This window comes from Oryx dammah, unplaced genomic scaffold (assembly GCF_014754425.2).
Source record: "Oryx dammah isolate SB20612 unplaced genomic scaffold, SCBI_Odam_1.1 HiC_scaffold_1, whole genome shotgun sequence".
Taxonomy (NCBI): Eukaryota; Metazoa; Chordata; class Mammalia; order Artiodactyla; family Bovidae; genus Oryx; species Oryx dammah.
In genome coordinates this window covers 45,703,399-45,724,262 of record NW_024070185.1, presented here as the reverse complement: position 1 = coordinate 45,724,262, position 20,864 = coordinate 45,703,399, and the positions used below count along the sequence as shown (strand labels likewise).

At 39.6% G+C, this 20,864-nt stretch overlaps 1 protein-coding gene across 3 annotated transcripts in view; it reads right to left on the bottom strand.

The window, feature by feature from the left end:
• Nucleotides 1-16,793, bottom strand: part of SMC5 (structural maintenance of chromosomes 5) — a 98,152-nt gene extending 81,359 nt beyond the window's left edge. For 2 of the 3 annotated variants that reach the window (XM_040250799.1, XM_040250884.1), the window contains exons 1-2: nucleotides 16,481-16,793; nucleotides 11,160-11,301 (exon numbers count right to left, since the gene is read on the bottom strand). In XM_040250799.1, coding sequence (XP_040106733.1) covers nucleotides 11,160-11,301; nucleotides 16,481-16,671 — 333 coding nt within the window. In that variant the 5' untranslated portion in view covers nucleotides 16,672-16,793. The remainder of the gene's footprint in view (nucleotides 1-11,159; nucleotides 11,302-16,480) is intronic. The other variant, XM_040250966.1, reaches the window with a different exon arrangement.
• Between the last annotated feature and the right edge of the window lie 4,071 nt (nucleotides 16,794-20,864).

Here is a 20,864-nt window from a genome sequence, read left to right as displayed (position 1 = left end):
AGACCATGTCCAGTTCAAATCTCAGCTCTGCCATATACAAACTGTTTCACCTCAACCAGGTTACTTAATATTTCTGTTTCAGTCTGTTCATAAATAAGGAAAACAATGGCATCTTTTTAGGAGTGGGGCATCTGCTCATTAGGTTGCAATAATTAAAATACTTGGTACCAAATGGAAGAAATGAAAAAATCAGAAGGCAGTTCTTATTATAAAGTATTTGTAAAAGTGGTGCAGAACATGCTTATACTAAATTTTTATATTGCATTTAAATAGAACATTAAAAATTTTTTTGCTAAGAATTTGGACATCCCCTGAACACATCTGTGGATATACAAATGTTTGCAAGCTGTCACCTAAGAAAACCGCACTTCACAGCCTCCTTTAAAAAGCCTACCACTTAAGGGTGAGGACAGATGTATCTTCATGACAAAAATAAATAAGAAGGTTGGTGAAAATTGTTATAGCCCAATCCATTCTGACTATGGCAGCCCTTGGAATAAAATCCAGCAGACCATTACAGAGAGATAGCGATTTAATAAACAATTTCTGACAATTTAAAAAAGTACATATAGGGAATTCCCTTGCAGTCCAGCGGCTAGAATTGGCACTTTCACTGCCAAAGGCCTGCATTAGATTCCTGGTTGGGGAACTAAAATCCCACAAGCCGTGCAGTGTAGCCAAAAAACCAAACACAACACAATATTAATAAAAATCTGAGTATGTCCTTGGAAATTATCTACTCCAACCCCTGTTCTCTGAAATAAAAACTGAATTCCAGACAACTGACTCAGGTTACAAAATTAATCATTAATAAAGCAGTATCTTTTCTATCTCATAAATGCCTCCCTTATGGCATTAAAAATTTTGTTTTGAATAGGTTATTTATAATGTTAAGGGGCATACAAATCAATCTTGTAATCTACATTAAATTTTGCTGTTGTTTATTGGCTAAGTTGTGTCTGACTTTTTTGCACGCCATGGACTATAGCCAGCCTGGCTCCTTCTGTTCATGAGATTCTCCAGGCAAGCATACTGGATTGGGTTGTCATTTTCTTCTACAGAAGATTTTTCTGACCCAGGGATTGAACCTGCATCCCCTGCGTTGGCAGGTAGATTCTTTATCATGGAGACACCAGATAAGCCAGCACATTAAATATTAAGCCTTGCTTAAAAACCTGTAATATCACTTTGATTATATTATATTTACAATAGTTTTAAAAAAATAAAAAGAATCAAGTTTTAAAAATATTTTACAGTGAAGTAACTCAACTTTTAGACTTTCTTTTTAAAACATGTTTTCATGTGAAATATATACCAACAGTATATACAAACTTCATCAACTGTTTAGAAATAATAAAACAACTATATATCTACCAGTTTAAGGAACTGATCACTACTGGTGTATCTGACATTCCTTAATTTATGCTAATTGCATCCTTTTTCTCTCAACTAATGGGGAAGAAAGAGGGAAAGGAATAGTTAGGAGTCTGGGATCAACATGTATACACTGTTATATATTTTAAATAGATAACCAATAAGGTCCTACTGTATAGCACAGGGAACTCTACTCAATGTTATTTGGCAGCCTGGATGGAAGGGGAGTTTAGGAGAGAATGGATACATGTATATGCATGGCTGAGTACCTTTGCTGTCCAGCTGAAAGGTGATCACAACGTTGTTAATCAGCTAAACTCCAATATAAAATAAAAAGTTAAAAAAATGAAACAACAAATGTAATCTCTAAACTGATTTAATTATCTCTAAACTGATAATTCTTTTGTTTTTTACTGTATGAGACTCCAAATGTTTTTGACTGTTCTAGAAACAAAGTCACATGTATTTTTCCAAGATGGCATTTCTCCTTAAAATTATGTTTTTGATATTTAACCAATGAGCCAAAGTTTGTTTTTATTGTCATATAATATTCAATTGTATTTGACTATTCCAGAATTCACTGCAAACAATACTTCTATAAGTATTTCCATGATTTCACCTAGTATAAATGCACAAAAGCTGACTAGCATACCTAGAAAGCAGAATTTTTGAGGCACTGGATATAAGCATTTACAGATTTACTAGGTAATACCATAGCACTTTCCAAGGGGGTTGTACAAATTCATATTCCCACCAAGAATGCATCAGAGTTTCCACTGCTTTATATCCTCATAAGCACATGGCACCAACAGAATTCTGGTAGGTCTAACAGATATACCTTGCCAAGGCTAATGTGCGTTTCTCTAATAATTAATGAAGTTGAGCATCTTTTCATATCTATAGGAATGTACTGGTTGTCTGGGTTGCCTCTTGACTGTGAGACATTTAAGCGGATCTTTTACTCACATGTCTTATGAGTTGTCATTATTTTGCTTATTATATAGTCTGTATATCAATCTTATTATATGTGCTATATATACATGCTCCCAATTTGTGACTAGTCTTTTCTCTACAAGGTGTCTTTTAGATGAACAGAAGTTCCTTAGTTTTATTATAGTTGAAATTATTAACTTTTCCTTTTGGGTCTATACTTTAAGACATTTTCTTAACCCGAAGTCACAAAAATATTCTCTTCTACTACAGATCTCTTCTAAAAACTTCCTGGTCAATCACATTTAGGTATTTAATCCACCAGGAACTAATTTTTGTTAAAGTATGAGGAAAGGACTCAATTTCATCTTTTCCTATACCAATAACCAGTTGTCTCAGTACCATTTATCCATATCTTCCTCACTCACCTACAATGTCAGTTCTGTCATAAATCAAGTTTTTACTAAGCTTTGTATCTTGGCTCTTCATTCTGTCACATCACACTAGTCTACCCTACATCAACACCACAATGTCTTAATTTACCATAATTTTGTATCATCTTGATATCCGGTAGACAAGTTTTTCCACTTTATCCTATTTCTTTAGAAGGAGGTTAGCTATTTTTGGCCCTTTGTTTTCTCATCTAAATTTTAGAACCAGCTTGTAATTTTTATAGACAGTAACAGAATTCTGACTGGAATGACACTTAACATGACATGCATCAAACATTAACATTTTAAAATAAAAACTATAATCTCTGCATACATACCTTTTATTTGCAGCTATGTAACTTATACATTTGTTGCTATAATATCCATTTTAATTGCATTCAATTGCATTTACTGTTCACTGTTAGTGAAAACAGAAATGCAACTGATTTTTGTTAATCAACTTTTTTAGGGGGTTCTCAGTTCTTATTTCTAAACTGCTAATCATTTCTAAGTTTATTATTAATTCTAATCAATAGATATAACTCACAGAAAAGGTTTTGGAATCCTTAGTAAGAATGAAAAAGGTCCTTGCCTTAGTCTGGGATTTTTAACAAAAGTCCCACAGAGTGGATGGCTTAAACATACATTTCTCAGATATCTGAAGGTTAGGATATGCAAGATCAATGCATTCACAGATTCAACATCAGTGTCACACTATCTTACATTTCAGTTCAGTTGCCCAGCCATGTCTGACTCTGCGACACCATGCACTACAGCACACCAGGCTTCCCTGTCCGTCACCAACTCCCGGAGTTTACTCACACTCATGCCCACTGAGTCTGCGAAGCCACCCAACCATCTCCCCCTCTGTCGTCCCCTTTTCCTCCAGCCTTCAATCTTTCCTACCATCAGGGTCTTTTCAAATGAGTCAGTTCTTCACATCAGGTGGCCAAAGTACTGAAGTTTCAGCTACAACATTAGTCCTTCCAATGAATATTCAGGACTGATGTCCCTTAGGATGGACTGGTTCGATCTCCTTGAAGTCCAAGGGACTCTCAAGACTCTTCTCCAACACCACAATACAAAGGCATCAATTTTTGGGGACCTAGCTTTCTTTATATTCCAACTCTCACATCCATACTTGCCTAATGGAAAAACCATAGTTTTGACTATGACTAGATCGACCTTTGTCATCAAAGTAATATCTCTGGTTTTTTAATATGCTGACTAGGTTGGTCATAGCTTTTCTTTCAAAGATCAAGTGTTTTTCGATTGCATGGCTGCAGGAATGTAAAGTCAAGTGGGCCTTAGGAAGCATCACCATGAACAAAGCTAGCAGAGGTGATGGAATTCCAGTTGAGCTATTTCAAATTCTAAAAGATGATGCTGTGAAAGCACTGCACTAATTATGTCAGCAAATTTGGAAAACTCAGCCACAGGACTGGAAAATGGAAAAGGTCACTTTTCATTCCAATCCCAAAGAAAGGCAATGCCAAAAAATGCTCAAATTACCACACAACTGCACTCATTTCACATGCTAGTAAAGAAATGCTCAAAATTCTCCAAGCCAGGCTTCAGCAATACATGAACCGTGAGCTTCCAGATGTTCAAGCTGGATTTCGAAAAGGCAGAGGAACCAGAAATCAAATTGCCAACATCCCCTGGATGATCGAAAAAGCAAGAGTTTCAGAAAAACATCTATTTCTGCTTTATTGACTATGCCAAAGCCTTTGACTGTGTGGAGCACAGCAAACTGTGGAAAATTCTGAAGGAGATGGGGATACCAGACCACCTGACCTGCCTCTTGGGAAACCTGCATGCAGGTCAGGAAGCAACAGTTAGAACTGGACATGGAACAAGAGACTGGTTCCAAATAGGAAAAGGAGTACGTCAAGGCTGTATATTGTCACCCTGCTTATTTAACTTCTATGCAGAGTACATCATGAGAAACGCTGGGCTGGAGGAAGCACAAGCTGGAATCAAGATTGCCGGGAGAAATATTAATAACCTCATATATGCAGATGACACCACCCTTATGGCAGAAAATGAAGAACTAAAGAGCCTCTTGATGAAAGTCAAAGAGGAGAGTGAAAAAGTTGGCTTAAAACTCAACATTCAGAAAACTAAGATCATGACATCCAGTCCCAGTACTTCATGGCAAATAGATGGGGAAACAATGGAAACAGTGGCAGACTTTATTTTTTTGGGTTCCAAAATCACTGGAGATGGTGACTGCAGCCATGAAATTAAAAGACGCTTACTCCTTGGAAGGAAAGTTATGACCAACCTAGACAGCATATTAAAAAGCAGAGACAATACTTTGCCAACAACGGTCCATCTGGTCAAGGCTATGGTTTTTCCAGTGGTCATGTATGAATGTGAGAGTTGCACTATAAAGAAAGTTGAGAGTCAAAGAATTGATGCTTTTGAACTGTGGTGTTGGAAAAGACTCTTGAGAGCCTCTAGGATCACAAAGAGATCCAAGCAGTCCATCCTAAAGGAGATCAGTCCTGGGTGTTCATTGGAAGGACTGATATTGAAGCTGAAGCTCCAATACTTTGGCCACCTGATGTGACGAGCTGACTCATTTGAAAAGACCCTGATGCTGGGAAAGACTGAGGGCAGGAGGAGAAGGGGACGACAAGGATGAGATGGTTGGATGGCATCACAAACTCAATGGACATGGGTTTGGGTAGACTCCAGCAGTTGGTTATGGACAGGGAGGCCTGGCGTGCTGCAGTTCATGGGGTAGCAAAGAGTCAGACACGACTGAGCGACTGAACTGAACTGACTCACCAACTGCAGTGATTTTGGAGCCCCCCAAAATAAAGTCTCTCACTGTTTCCATTGTTTCCCCATCTATCGGCCATGAAGTGACCAGATCAGATGTCATGATGCTAGTTTCCTGAATGCTGAGTTTTAAGTCAAGTTTTTCACTTTCCTCTTTCACTTTCATCAGAAGGCTCTTTAGTACTTCTTCACTTTCTGCTGTAAGGGTGGTATCATCTGCATATATGAGGTTACTGGTATTTCTCCCAGCAACCTTGATTCCAGTTTGTGCTTCATCCAGCCCAGCATTTCACATGATGAACTCCGAATATAAGTTAAATAAGTGGGGTGACAATATACAGCCTTGACATACTTCTTTCCTGATTTGGCACCAGTCTGTTGTTCTGTGTCCAGTTCTCAATGTTGCTTCTTGACCTGCACACAGGTTTCTCAGGAGGCAGGTAAGTGGTCTGGTGTTCCCATCTCAAAGAATTTTCCATAGTTTATTGCGATCCACAGTCAAAGGCTTTGGCATAGTCAATAAAGCAGAAATAAGATGTTTTTCTGGAACTCTCTTGCTTTTCCAATGATCCAGCAGATGCTGGCAATTTGATCTCTGGTTCCTCTGCCTTTTCTAAATCCAGTTTGTACTTATGAAAGTTCACAATTCATGTACTATTGAAGCCTGGCTTGGAGAATTTTGAGCATTACTTTGCTAGCATGTGAGATGAGCGCAATTGTGTGGTAGTTTGAGTATTCTTTGGCATTGCCTTTCTTTGGGACTGGAATGAAAACTGACCTTTTTTAGTCCTGTGGCCACTGCTGAGTTTTCCAAATTTGCTGACATAATGAGTGGAGCACTTTCACAGCATCATCTTTTAGAATTTGAAATAGCTCAACTGAAGCTCCATTACCTCCACTAGCTTTGTTCATAGTGATGCTTCCCCTAAGGCCCACTTGACTTCACATTCCAAGATGTCTGGCTTTAGGTGAGTGAGCACACCATCATGATTATCTGGGTCATGAAGATCTTTTTTGTACAGTTCTTCTGTGTATTCTTGCCACCTCTTACTAATATCTTCTACTTCTGTTAGGTCCATACCATTTCTGTCCTTTATTAGACCCATCTTTGCATGAAATGTTCCCTTGGTATGTCTAATTTTCTTGAAGGGATATCTAGTCTTTCCCATTCTATTGTTTTCCTCTATTTCTTTACACTAATCATTGAGGAAGGCTTTCTTCTCTCTCCTTGCTGTTCTTTGGAACTCTGCATTCAAATGGAATTATCTTTCCTTTTCTCCTTTGCCTTTTAGTTCTCTTCTCAGCTATTTGTAAGGCCTCCTCAAACAACCACTTTGCCTTTTTGCATTTCTTTTTCTTTGGGATGATCTTGATCACTGCCTCCTGTACAGTGTCACGAACTTCCGTCCATAGTTCTTCAGGCACTCTGTCTATCAGATTTAGTCCCTTAAATCTATTTCTCACTCCCACTGTATAGCCGTAGGGATTTGATTTAGGTCATAACCTGAGTGATATAGTGGTTTTCCCTACTTTCTTCAATTTAAGTCTGAACTTGGCAATATTTATTTTCATGATCTGAGCCACAGTCAGCTCCCGGTCTTGTTTTTGCTGACTGTATAGAGCTTCTCCATCTTTGGTTGCAAAGAATATAAGCAGTCTGATTTCGGTACTGACCATCTGGTGACGTCCATGTGTAGAGTCTTCTCTTGTGTTGTTGGAAGAGGGCATTTGCTATGACCAGTGCGTTCTCTTGGCAAAACTGTTAGCCTTTGCCTCACTACGTTCTATACTCCAAGGCCAAATCTGCCTGTTATTCCAGCTATTTCTTGAGTTCCTACTTCTGCTTTCCAGTCCCCTAAAATGAAATGGATTCTTTTTTGGGTGTTAGTTCTAGAAGGTTTTGGAGGTCTTCATAGAATCATTCAACTTCAGCTTCTTCAGCATTACCGGTCGGGGGACAGACTTGGATTACTGTGATATTGAATGGTTTGCCTTGGAAACAAACAGAGATCATTTGTCGTTTCTGAGATTGCATCCAAGTACTACATTTCAGACTCTTCTGTTGACTATGATGGCTACTCCATGTCTTCTAAGGGATTCTTGCCCACAGTACTAGTAGATATAATGGTCATCTGAGTTAAATTCACCCATTCCAGTCCATTTTAGTTTGCTGATTCCTAAAATGTTGATGTTCACTCTTGCCATCTCCTGTTTGGTCACTTCCAATTTGCCTTGATTCACAGACCTAACATTCCAGGTTCCTCTGCAATATTGCTCTTTAAAGCATCTGACTTTACTTCCATTATCAGTCACATCCACAACTGAGTGTTGTTATTGCTTTGGCTACATCTCTTCATTCTTTCTGGAGTTATTTCTCCACTGATCTCCCATAGCACATTGGGCACCAACCGACCTGGGGAGTTCTCCTATGTTTTTGTCTTTTCATACTGTTCATGGGGTTCTCAAGGAAAGAATACTGAAGTGGTTTGCCATTCCCTTCTCCAGTGGACGTTTTGTCAGAACTCTCCACCATGACCCGTCTGTCTTGGGTGGTCCTACATGGCACGGCTCACAGTTTTATTGAGTTAGACAAGGCTGTGGTCCATGTGAGCAGATTGGTTAATTTTTTGTGATTGTGGTTTTCAGTCTGTCTGCCCCATAATGGAGAAGGATAAGAGGCTTATGGAAGCTTCCTGATGGGAGAGACTGACTGAGGGAGAAACTGGGTCTTGTTCTGGGGCCATGCTCAGTAAATCTTTAATCCAATTTTCTGTTGATAGGTGATTTAACCCTATTAAATTTGCATATTAATCCATCAGGAGGCTCAGCTAGAATTTCTTTATGGTTTTTAAGCAGACATTCCTACAATCTGTGATTGAGAGTTTTCTTTCTTTTCAACACCTATCTTTTCTCTTCTACCTAGAACTTCCAACAGAATGTTCAATAGTAACGATAGTAGGTTAACATTGACATGTACATTTTCACAGATATCTCCCAAAATTAAGAAAGGTCCATTCTATTCCTAGTTTACTACGAGTTTTTAATCATAAATTACTGTGGAATTTAACTGACTGCTTTTTATCTGTTGAGAAATTATTGAGTTCTACTTCTTTAAAATATGGTTTATTATGTTAATTTTTTCCTAATAATCAGTCTCTCATTCCTTGAATAACTTCGATTTGGTCACAGTGTATTATATATTATTAAATTCAACATGCTAAAGTTCCTTTTTTGTGTGTGGTTTTTGCCTCCAGATTCATGAGTGAAAGGAGCTTGTTATTTTCTCATGCTATCCTTGATTCATTTGGGTACCTAAAGTCACATTTCCCTGTGTAAACAGCAACTTTTGCTGTTAGGACTAATCCACATTTTGTTTTTGTATGGTGTTCTCTATGAGAAATAACTTACCAGCTAATTTATCTTCTCTACTTAGAGTTAGTTTTGATAATTTAAATAACTGTAGAAATATATACAGTCACAACTTTTAAAATATTTATGCTTTAGTGGAATGATTCTCATAATATTCTTATATTATGAATATATAAACCTCTGCTGCATTCTTGTAATGCCCTGGTGGCAGTCATAATTATTGTGAAATGTATTGTGCATGGATTTCCACTCTTTTTATGTTTTCTAATGATGTCCTTTTTCACATTTCTGTTTCTTTTCTCTTTCTCCTTTCTCAAGACTCCTTCTGGATTGTTTGGGCAGTGGTTATTTTTCCTCTACTTCGCTCCTCCTACTTTAATCTTTCCTGTTTGGAAGTTACATATTTTGACTTCTTTTTTTTTTTTTTTTAAACTGGTTTACTCTACAAACTTTAAAATGCATATTTAACTTAATAAACTCTTAAGCTAACCAATTAACTTTCTCCCAACAATACAGGGAATACTTTAACTCTGATCACAGCTTTGACAACATTTAGTTCTATCTTCTTTGATTTAAAAAATTGACAAATGAGACATCAGTATTATTTTACACAGTTTACACAGAACTTTACTACATGTTTAATAGGCTTCACTGGTAAGATGGTGAAGAATCTGCATGCAATGTGGGAGACCCGGGTTCGATCCCTGGGTTGGGAAGTTCCCTCAGAGAAGGGAATGGCAACCTACTCCAGTATTCTTGACTGCAGAATTCCATGGACATAGGAGCCTGGTGGGCTACAGTCCACAGGATTGCAAATAGTTGGACACAATTGAGCAACTAACACTATGTGTTTACCATTTCATTGCTCACATCTTCTTTTTAGCACTCAGACTTTCTTCTGAGATAATTTTCCTTCTTCCTAAATTAAACACTTTCAAAGTTCCTTTATGAGGATCTCAGACTGTTCTTTCAACCCCTTCGCATTCTGAGACCATATGACTAGCATGTTTGGTATTCTAAAATTTACTACAATGTGTCTATTTTTGTATTTCTTTCTTTTACACCATCTGGAATATATTTAGGTTCAATGGATCTGAGGATTCAAGTTTTTCAACACTTCTGGAAAATTCTTACTCATTCTTTCTTTGAATATTGCCTCTTCCTTAGTCTATTATTTTCCTTCAACTATCAGGTCTCAATCATGATCTCATACTTTTAATTTTTTCACTTTAGCTCTATATTTCATGTTTAGAAAAACTGTCAAGTATTTTGGTTCACATATTCTCAAATATGTCTGCTTTGTTGTTTTACCTGTCCATCAAGTTTCTCTCCCATGTATTTTTATTTATATTCTCACTGATCCTTTTCCAAATTTACCTTATCTTTTTGTTACTTACTCCTTTGCAACCTTCTTTCAGTTCCTAAATAAACCAAATATTCCTAGTTTACATTCTATATATACAAGCTCTATAGGTCAGATGGTATGGCCTGTTGTTTTTATTAGCTCTCATTTTTGGTGTTTCATCTCCTCCTATGCTTTATGATTTTGGGGGGTATGGATTCATGAATTTGTTGGAACTTTACATTAGGTTTCTTTTGAGGACTGTATTGAAGGCATTTTCCTTCAGAGCATTTCATTTGCTTCTGCCAGAGATATTACTAAGTGAGGCCACTTTAAACTAAAATTACAATGTATGTGTTGAGGCTTGTTTGAAAGACTTTTTTTCTTTTTCCTTCTACTACTGTATTCAGAGATAACATTGAGGTAAGTAGCCCCACTTTGCGATTTTTTGTTTTTCCTGCTACAGACAGTACTCATAGTTTTATCTTTTAACTCTTCTTCACCCTCAGGACCCCCAACTCTATGCAACGAATTCAAAACCAGGTTTCAGGGCACAAGGTAAGCAAATAACTCTGGGAAAACAACTTCAGAGCTTGCAGAAATCTTCGGATCCAAATTACTTTGTTTGTGCCCTTTGGAAACTTACTTCTCCTTTTCACAAGTCCATCCATACATTTAAACAGCTGTATCTTACACTATTTCTAAGGCTGAAGGTATTACACACTTGGAGAATTCTCTAGGTATATAGCAAACTACTTCTGGAAATGGAGATCTTCCCTCAGTGTCTCTACCTGCCAACTTCATTATTTATATTCAAGCACAACACATTTGCCATACCCAAGGAATTAAGATGTAGAAATTGATTTGTTACCAAAAGTGATTCATGGTTTTGAATTTTGTTAAAAGTACCTATGTTAACTTACCTTATCTGCCCGTCCCATGAAAGCAGGTTTGCCTGCTAATCCAAGGCAAATGGCACACACGATGCTGGACTTCCCTGTTCCATTAGCTCCAATAATCATATTCAAGTGGGGCCCAGGAGATACTTCACAGACATCATATGTCCTAAATTATAAAGAGGTGAGATTACTACGTAGAAACAAGAAGTGAAGAATATTTTCCTACTAAAGCACTTTTTCTTGCTTTACCCTTATCATTAACTATAGGTTTCCTCAAATTCTTTAAAAACCAACTAACCTTATAAATTTTAATGTAATATTAGTTTATAGGTTGTTAATAATTTAGAGGGAAAAAAATCTGTCAGTGAGAGAAATGAAAAAGTGACAAAGTATATCTAAAATTAGAACATTCATGGGAAAATAAAACTTCACGTAATTTTTCTCAAATATTAAGTCTGCTGAATAGAGTGAAGTTTGATATAATTTATCCTTTAGTAATTCTAATACATGAGCAAGTCCATCAAAGCTACTGTACAAATGGTTTTTAAACAAATTATATGTAAATGAAGTGATGGCTCATTCTAAATTTGTGTATTTTACATTTATATTTCTCTTGAATTAAAATGCTTACTAGTAACTTATCATAGTCACCGAATTACTATTATAATTAGAAAACTGAAGATATATCAACTCAACAGTTTATTACTTTTTTAAAATAACATGAATTTCCTTTAATATGCTGTCAGACATTCACCAAAGGATCTATTTGTAGTACAAATTAAATTTTATTCCTATGGGAGGAAACAAGAGTGCATCATCACCAAGCACTCATACTAGAAAGCAGCATGCTGTCCTGCTCTCTACCTGCAACAGGAGCATCTAACCCATATTAGTCTTCAGGGAGAGCTATGGCAAGATGTGAAGGAAACTGACTCAGTATCTTTGTACCATGTCCTTGAATATCTGGAACTGGACCCCATAAGTAATGTCCTGTGCCCAGAGTTTCAGTTGGCTACCAACTAATTCCCCAAGAGTAAAAGCTTAGCCTATTACTAACTTGCTAAGTATTTAAATAATTTAACCAAGCACACTTCAACTTTAATACTCCAAGAAATTAATAATTCTGAAATTCCAAGTTGTAATAAAATAAATACAGGTGGTAAATAAAAGTATTTTCTGGTAGGTTTCCAACCCCACTTCTCCGCAGAGCATCCACCTGTCTTCAGAAGCTTTATTCTAGTAACAGCAGAGTCTTGAAACAACCCTTTACAACAGTTAAAATAAAACTTAACATATTCAAAACTATTACACTGGTGCAAAACTAACTGGTTTTGCATTGTTGAACTTTGCTGTTTGATATTGGAACAGATTTTTAAATACATCATTTTAATGCACATTTTTTGCTTCTTTTTGCTAATGACTTATTACTCATTGTGTATATTTATTTTAGACTAGGGAAATGATGTTAGACAAAATGCAAATTCGAGCAATTTTCTTATTTGAGTTCAAACTGGGTTCAAAATGGGTTGTAAGGCAGCAGAGATAACTCACAACACCAACCACGCATTTGGCCCAGGAACTGCTAATGAAACTGCACTGGCTCAAGAAGTTTTGCAAAGGAGATGAGAGCCTTGAAGATGAGCAGCACAGTGGCTGACCACTGGAAGCTGACAACAGCCAACCGAGAGGATTATCAATGCTGAACCTCTTATAACTTCACCGGAAGTTGCCCAAGAACTCAATGTCAATCCTTCTATGGTCATTCAGCATTTGAAGCAAATTGGAAAGGTGGAAAAGCTCGATAAGTGGGTACCTCATGAATAGACCAAGAAAAAAAAAAATCGTTGTTTTGAAGTGTCATCTTCTCTTATTGTATGCAACAACAAACCATGTGACGAAAAGTGGATTTTATATGACAACCAGTGATAACCTGCTCAGTGGTGGAACCACGAAAAAACTCCAAAGCCAAACTTGCACCATAAAAAGGTCATGGTCACTCTCTTGGTGGTCTGCTGCCCATCTGATATACTACAGCTTTCTGAATCCTGGTGCAAAGAAACCATTATATCTGAGAAGTATGCTCAGCAAATCGATGAGATGGACAGAAACTGCAATGCCTGCAGCCAGCACTGGCCAACAGAATGGGCCCAATTCATCTCCGTAACAACGCCTGACCATATATCATAAAACCAACTCTTCAAAAGTTGAAAGAATTGGGCTACGAAGTTTTGCCTCAACAGCCATATAACCTATCACCAACCAATTACCACTTTTTCAAGCATCTCAACGTTTTGCAGGCAAATCACTTCCACAACCAGCATGAGACAGAAAATGCTTTCCAAGAGTTCGTCGAATCCTGAAGGACAGATTTTTACGCTACAAGAATAAACAAACTTATTTCTTGTTGGCAAAAATGTGTTGATTTTAATGGTTGCTATTTTGATCAATAAAGATGTGTTTGAGCCTAGCTATAATAATTTAAAATTCACAGTCCAAAACCGGAATTACTTTTTCATAAGCCTTAAAAAAAAAAAAAAAAATCTAAAACCACTCTTGTAGTCTCTTAGTAAAGGATATCATTATTCATTCCTCTGCCCACAGCAGAAACCTCGGCATCATCTTTGATTCTTTTCACCTCCTTCACCTCTGTTCACACTACCCACCCACTCATCATTCCATTTATCACCAAATAATGTTGGTAAACAAGAAAATCTGACATAGCTTACTTTTAAAAAAAGAAACAAATAGGACCCTTCAAGATTTAGGTCTAGATCATCTTTTTCTACGTTCTATCTCCTTTCCCTATTCTCTAATTAGACCTCTAAAGTTTACCTATAAGGAATTTCTTTCAGTTTCTTGACTATCTTATGCTTCCTTCTTTCTCAAAGCCTTTGCATATGCTATTACTTCTACGTAGAAATCTCTTCCCTCTACTCTCAATCCCAATGGACTTGATTAACTCACAGGAATCTTTCCCTTGACTACTCTCTTCCAGGCCCTTTTAGTTCTCTAGGCCTACTCTTCCTACTGCATTCCTAAAACTCAAAGTCCTCTCATAAAAATAAACAAAATCTTACTTAGTTCTGCACTTTCCAGCTACCTTCTCTTTCTCCTCTTCACATCCAAGCTTTACTTCATCACACTTTCATTCTTCTATGACTGCAAAGTTTTCCACTTCCCCGACCTCAAAGCGCCAAAGATTTCCTGACTGCTAAATGCAGCAGGTTCTTTTCTGTACTGTTATCTGACTTCACTGTATCATATGATGTTTTTGAAGCACTCTTTTTCCTTGGGTTCTCTGATAATACTCTCCCACGGTTCTCCCCTTACTTCCCTGAACAGTTTCTTCTCAATCTGTGAGTTCTTCTGCTTACCCTTAAATGTTGGCATTCCTCTGGAACTCTGTACTTGGACTTCTATTTATATTCCCTTCGAGGCAATTTCAACCATTTCTGCAATTTCAACAATCACCTATATGCATGATACTTAAGTCTCTCATGTTAACATTTTCCTATAAGCTCTGAACCCTTATAAATACTGCCCATAGAAGACCTTTTAGATGTCCCACAGGAAACTTCAATACACAAGATACAAAAGGCATTTATTACTACCCTCCCAGAATTACCTCTTCTTTGGCACAGCTCTGTACGAATTAGCCGAGAGAGAGACTTGAGAAAAAATACTCCACCTCTCCTTTACCCCGATGCCTCGCAATTAATCTGCAGACAAAATCCTGTCAAATCTATTCTTTCTGCTCCTACTTCCCACTGCGAGAGACTCAAATCCCGATCATCTCTGCCTTCATACTGTAAAAGCCTTCTTGCCTCCAATCTTGCACCCTTTCTAAATCATCCTTCACACTGCTTCCAAAGTAATATAAACCACATGAGGGTGCACGCGTGTGCGCTATTTCAGTTGTGTCCAACTCTTTGTGACCCTATGGATGTAGCCCACCAGGCTACTCTGTCCATGGGATTCTCCAGGCAAGAATACTGGAGTGAGTTGTCATGCCGCCCTCCAGGAGATCCATCCCCTGTCTCCTAACCCTCCTGCACTGGCAAGCAGGTTATTTACCACTAGCACCACCTGAGAAACCCAAGCCACATATGATGCCCTACTCAAAATGCATCCTGGCTACCTATAGGATACAGTTGCAATTTCTCAGCACAGGAAACGCAGACCCTCAATAATGCTATATATCATCAATATCACTCTATCCATACACTCACTCACATCCTATGTCCTAATCCTACTAGGATACTGGAAACTTAACCAAGTACAGCAAACTGTTTCAGGCAGTTCCATGCTCTTCCCTTAAGACTTTCATATCCTCCAGTACAAGGCCCTTCTCACAACTGTGGAGGAAATTAATCATTTCATCCTTTGCGCCCCCAGGGCATCCTGATACACACACATATATATATATAATTATGGTAGGTACTTCATTTGATTATATTTATCTTTCCTGATTTGAACTAAAACAACAATTCAGCTACTTGTCAGCTGAGTAAACCTGGGCAAATCAACCTCTCTGAGCTTAACAGTGGAGATGCTATAAAGAGTTATGAAGAATGAATGAGGGTACTGTGTAAAGTACCTATTTCTATACCTTGCACAGGATAGATGCTTTTAAAAAACGTCGTTATTGTTACTGTAATTATTTCCCTTAGGCCACTGTGCAAGCTTAAAATATAATAGACAAATGAACTGCAAGGTGCTGGACGGATACACGGTAGTTGTGTTACAACATCCTTACTAAATTCTAAAGCGAATACTATGATTAGTTGTCTGAAGGGTGAGAAAGCAACCAAGGAAGAAAGTCAGATTTGAAGAAGTCAAGGCTCTGCTGGGTAGCGCAACAATTGAGAGCAGGACTTAATTTTCTGGTACATTTCAGGAAATGTCTCCATCCATGACAACCATCACCATCTTTGTCCACCTGGCAACTGCCATCTCTTCACGAAATGTGCCACAGCGTCACTGTCGCACTGATTTAACCGTTGCTTTTTGACTTCCCAGGACCATAGTTTTGTGAATTACAGATTATGTCTACAGGCCGAGACTCCCCGCAGGAGGCTACGTCCACTGCCCGCCATTTGACGCCTTCAAACAACTTTAGCATTAAGAGTTTAAAAACCTGCAATACACAAGGCACACACCTACCACATCAACAAAGACGTCAGTCTCCACGGCCCACAAGTAAATATCCTCACAGCAATCCCCGGACGAATTTACCAAAAGCCAGGCACACCTCGACCGACCCGCCCCCCGCATGCACGCAGCTTGCGGCCCTCGTGTGCCGGCCGCTGGCCTCCCACGCCGCGGCAGGGCCTCCGGTCACTCACAGGAAGTTCTCCATCGCGATGCGGACGATAGAGCCTTCCACGAAAGGCCCGGACGACGGCAGTGGCGCTGGCGCAGCCGGTGGGACCGAACTCTTTTTCTTGCTCGGGACTTCCGACGAGGGATCACTCACGAGAGCTCTCTTGGAGGCCAGGGGGCTTTGAGTGGACGTTTTCCTGCTCGGTGTCGCCATCCTGGCGGTCTCTCTTCCCGGCTGTGGCTTCCGTTCCCACCTACCTACAGCCCCAGCGCGCCGCCATCCCACTCCCGCGCGAACAGCACGGCGCGCGACTGCGCGAGAGCCCGCCCCGGCGCCTGCGCAGTCCCTGCCTGGTAGCGTCACAGGGTAGGCCCCACCCCTCCACCCCACCGCTCCTTGTGGGTCCTGGGAGACCCGAGCTGGCGGGAATCGGACGGGGTGGCACACGGGACGCAGCGGGAAGCGGCCACGGGACTGGTCTGTACGTTTCTGCATTTTGCCAGTTTTTTTTTTTAACTCAGAAAAAACTGTCAGCTGCATTTAATGTTTTGGAAGCCTTTTCAGCGCTCAAGGAAACATCCACGAGGGGAGGGAGCGCGGGACCTCTTCATCTTCTGACTGTGCTTTTAATCAGGTCCCCGTGTCAAAACAAAAACAAAAACCCCAACAGTGCAAGCTTTCAAATGACTCTAGGCCAGCTCTTCCCTTAAAACATAGCGCTTGTGTCTGTTGCGCTCTCCAACAGGTGTAAAGATTGCACCGCACAGGTTTTCTTCACTACCTCCACCACCACCCCCGCTCCCTAGTTCCCTAGTAAGAATTCCTCCTTCGAGCTTTCTAGACATGCCCCAGCGAGCACGCTAGCATCGCTGAGAGGATGCTTCCACTTAAACCTAGTCACGTTCATCTAGTTAACTCCCTTATTAAAGATGAGGTTCACTGAGGCCTCTGCAGGTCTTTACTCCCTCTAATAATGTCTGACCTACAGTAGGCTAGGCTGAGGCAGTGAGGGAGCCAGGCAAGCAGGTCTCAGAGCTTACGTTCTGGTGTGGAAGACAGGAAAAGAACAAGATAACCTACATAGGATCAAGATAATTTCAGGCGGTGATAGGTGTCATGAAGGAAAAAACAGAATGAATGTAAGAAGCAGGGAAGGCCTGTCAGAGAAAGTGATACTTGAGCCAAATCCTGGAGAAGAGAAGGAGCTAGCGGAGGAAATGAGAAAAGAGCATTCCAGGCAAGGACAGAGGCTCTGAGGTGGAAACCAGCAGAATGAGGAACAAAGGGAAGGCAGGCTAGGCTGTACTGACGTGAGCAAGTTTGCTTAGGGGGGCATTGCCCATCATGCATTTTCTTTTAAAAGCAATGGGAAGCCATTGGATGGTTTTAAGCAGGAGAGAGACAAGATCTGATTAAAGTTTTTAAATGGGGCACTCTGGTTGCTGATTCCTCAGAGTCAAGCATGGAAGTTGAGAGGCCATTTAGAAAGCTATCACAGAAAACCCTGATTCCCCACTCCAGGATAAATGCTCCTTTCCCAAGCCCCTGCTTCTTCTCACACAACTGAAACCTGTACTCTTTAAAAGTTGTAACCGAAGAAAGAATAAAATTTTTTTTAAAAATGTAAACATGTCTTGGTTGTTAGAAAATTTTTAGTTTTTTAGCAAATTAAATAATACCTTTAAAATTGTTCAAAAGGCAGGAAATAATCTTTTTAAAAATAGGGCTTAGGAGGGTACTATACCCTCATTTGCTACATTGCTAGTACAAACTTTTTGAGAAGTGACTTGGTAACCTGCTTCAAGAGCTTAGAAGAGTCCAGTTCTTTGAAGAAATCATTACATTTAGGGAAACCTAATGGTAAAATGGCACCCCACTCCAGTACTCTTGCCTGGAAAATCCCATGGATGGAGGAGCCTGGTAGGCTGCAGTCCATGCTAAGGGTCAGACACGACTGAACGACTTCCCTTTCACTTTTCACTTTCATGCATTGGAGAAGGAAATGGCAACCCACTCCAGTGTTCTTGCCTGGAGAATCCCAGGGACAGGGGAGCCTAGTGGGCTGCCGTCTATGGGGTCGCACAGAGTTGGACACGACTGAAGTGACTTACTTAGCAGCAATGGTAAAATAATACATGCAGTGGTAATGAGGGTTGAGAGCAGGAAACCAATCTAATCATTTTATACTCTCATTAGATCTTCAGTGAACCACTCAAATTGTGCTTATAAAGTTGAGTTGGGAAATGTGTGTGTGTGTGTTTATGCTCAGTCATGTCCAATTGTTTGTGACCCCATGGACTGTAGGCCACCAGGCTCCTCTGTCCCTGGGATTTTTCAGGCGAGAGTACTGGAGTAGGGTGCCAGTTTCTCCTCCAGGGCATCTTCCCGACCCAAGAATCTAACGCATATCTCCTGTGTCTCCTGCCTTGCAGGTGGAATCTAACCAGTGAGCTATCGGGAAATGACACCACATATTATGCATACAGATAGTGAGTTCTTGTCTAGACTGTCAGTCAGTCATGCTCTACCGTCATCCTTTGAAAAGAAAAATGTTACTGGTTTTACTTCTAACCACAAGCACAATGTGTTAAATGCAGAAATTTAGGAAACACAGAGAAAAACAAACATACACAAGGGGAAAATTACTCATAATTCCTCTACCCAGACTAATTACTGTTAAGATTTTGGTGTATGTTTTAATATCTTTTTTCTTTGTGTATGCATGTTATGGTCCTTTTGTTGAAAAAAGTAGAATTATGCTGCACAACTTATATATACTGTTATTTAACCCTCTTTTTCTCACTTAATATATTCAGTTCAGGTCAGTTGCTCAGTCGTGTCTGACTCTTTATGACCCCATGGACCGCAGCATGCCAGGCCTCCCTGTCCATCACCAACTTACGGAGTCCACCCAAACTCATGTCCATTGAGTCGGTGATGCCATCCAACCGTCTCATCCTCTGTCGTTCCCTTCTCCTCCTGCCTTCAATCTTTCCCAGCATCAGGGTCTTTTCCAATGAGTCAGTTCTTCGCATCAGGTGGCCAAAGTATTGGAGCTTCAGCCTCAACATCAGTCATTCCAATGAACACTCAGGACTGATGTCCTTTAGGATGGACTGGTTGGATCTCCTTGCAGTCCAAGGGACTCTCAAGAGTCTTCTCCAACACCACAGTTCAAAAGCATTGATTCTTCAGTGTTCAGCTTTCTTTATAGTCCAACTCTCACATCCATACATGACTACTGGAAAAACCATAGCTGTGACTAGACATACCTTTGCTGGCAATGTAATGTCTTTGCTTTTTAATATGCCATCTAGGTTGGTCATAACTTTCCTTCCAATGAGTAAGTGTCTTTTAATTTCATGGCTGCAATCACTATCTGCAGTGATTTTGGAGCCCCCAAAAACAAAGTCTGTCACTGTTTCCACTGTTTCCACATCTACTTGCCATGAAGTGATGGGACCGGATGCCATGATCTTAGTTTTCTGAATGTTGAGCTTTAAGCCAACTTTTTCACTCTCCTCTTTCACTTTCATCAAGAGGCTCTTTAGTTCTTCTTCACTTTCTGCCATAAGGGTGGTGTCATCTGCATATCTGAGGTTATTGATAATTTCTCCCAGCAGTCTTGAATCCGGCTTGTGCTTCCTCCAACCCAGCGTCTCTCATGATGTACTCTGCATATAAGTTAAATAAGCAGGGTGGCAATATACAGCCTTGACATACTCCTTTTCCTATTTGGAACCAGTATGTTGTTCCATGTCCAGTTCTAACTGTTGCTTCCTGACCTGCATACAGATTTCTCAAGAGGCAGGTAAGTTGGTCTGGTATTCCTATCTCTTTCAGAATTTTCCAGTTTACTATGCTCCACACAGTCAAAGGCTTTGGAATAGTCAATAAAGCAGAAATAGATGAATATCTTTTTATGCCATTAAGTATTTTTCTCGGTGAGAAGGAGGTTCAAGAGGAACAGCGTATGTATATACTTAATGGCTAATTCACACTGATGTATAGCAGAAACTAACACAACATTGTAAAGCAATTACCCTCCCATTAAAAATAAATAATAAAAAATATTTTTCTGTAACATGGTTTTAAGTAACTATATAGCATTCCATCAAACAGATGTACTGTAATTTATCTAAATACTTGTTGGGCTCTGTATGACTGGAAGGTAGCATGAACCAGACAGATGCTGGCAGGTTATACGAGCTTGTGCATGCTCAGTCTCTACGACCTATCTGACTCCTTGCAGCACCATTGACCGTAGCCCGCCAGACTTCTCTGTCCATGGGATTTCCCAGGCAAGCATACTGGAGTGAGTTGACATTTCCTCCTTTAAGGGATCTTCCCAACCCAGGGATCAACCGTCTCTTACAGTGGCAGGCAGATCCTTTACCACTGCGCTA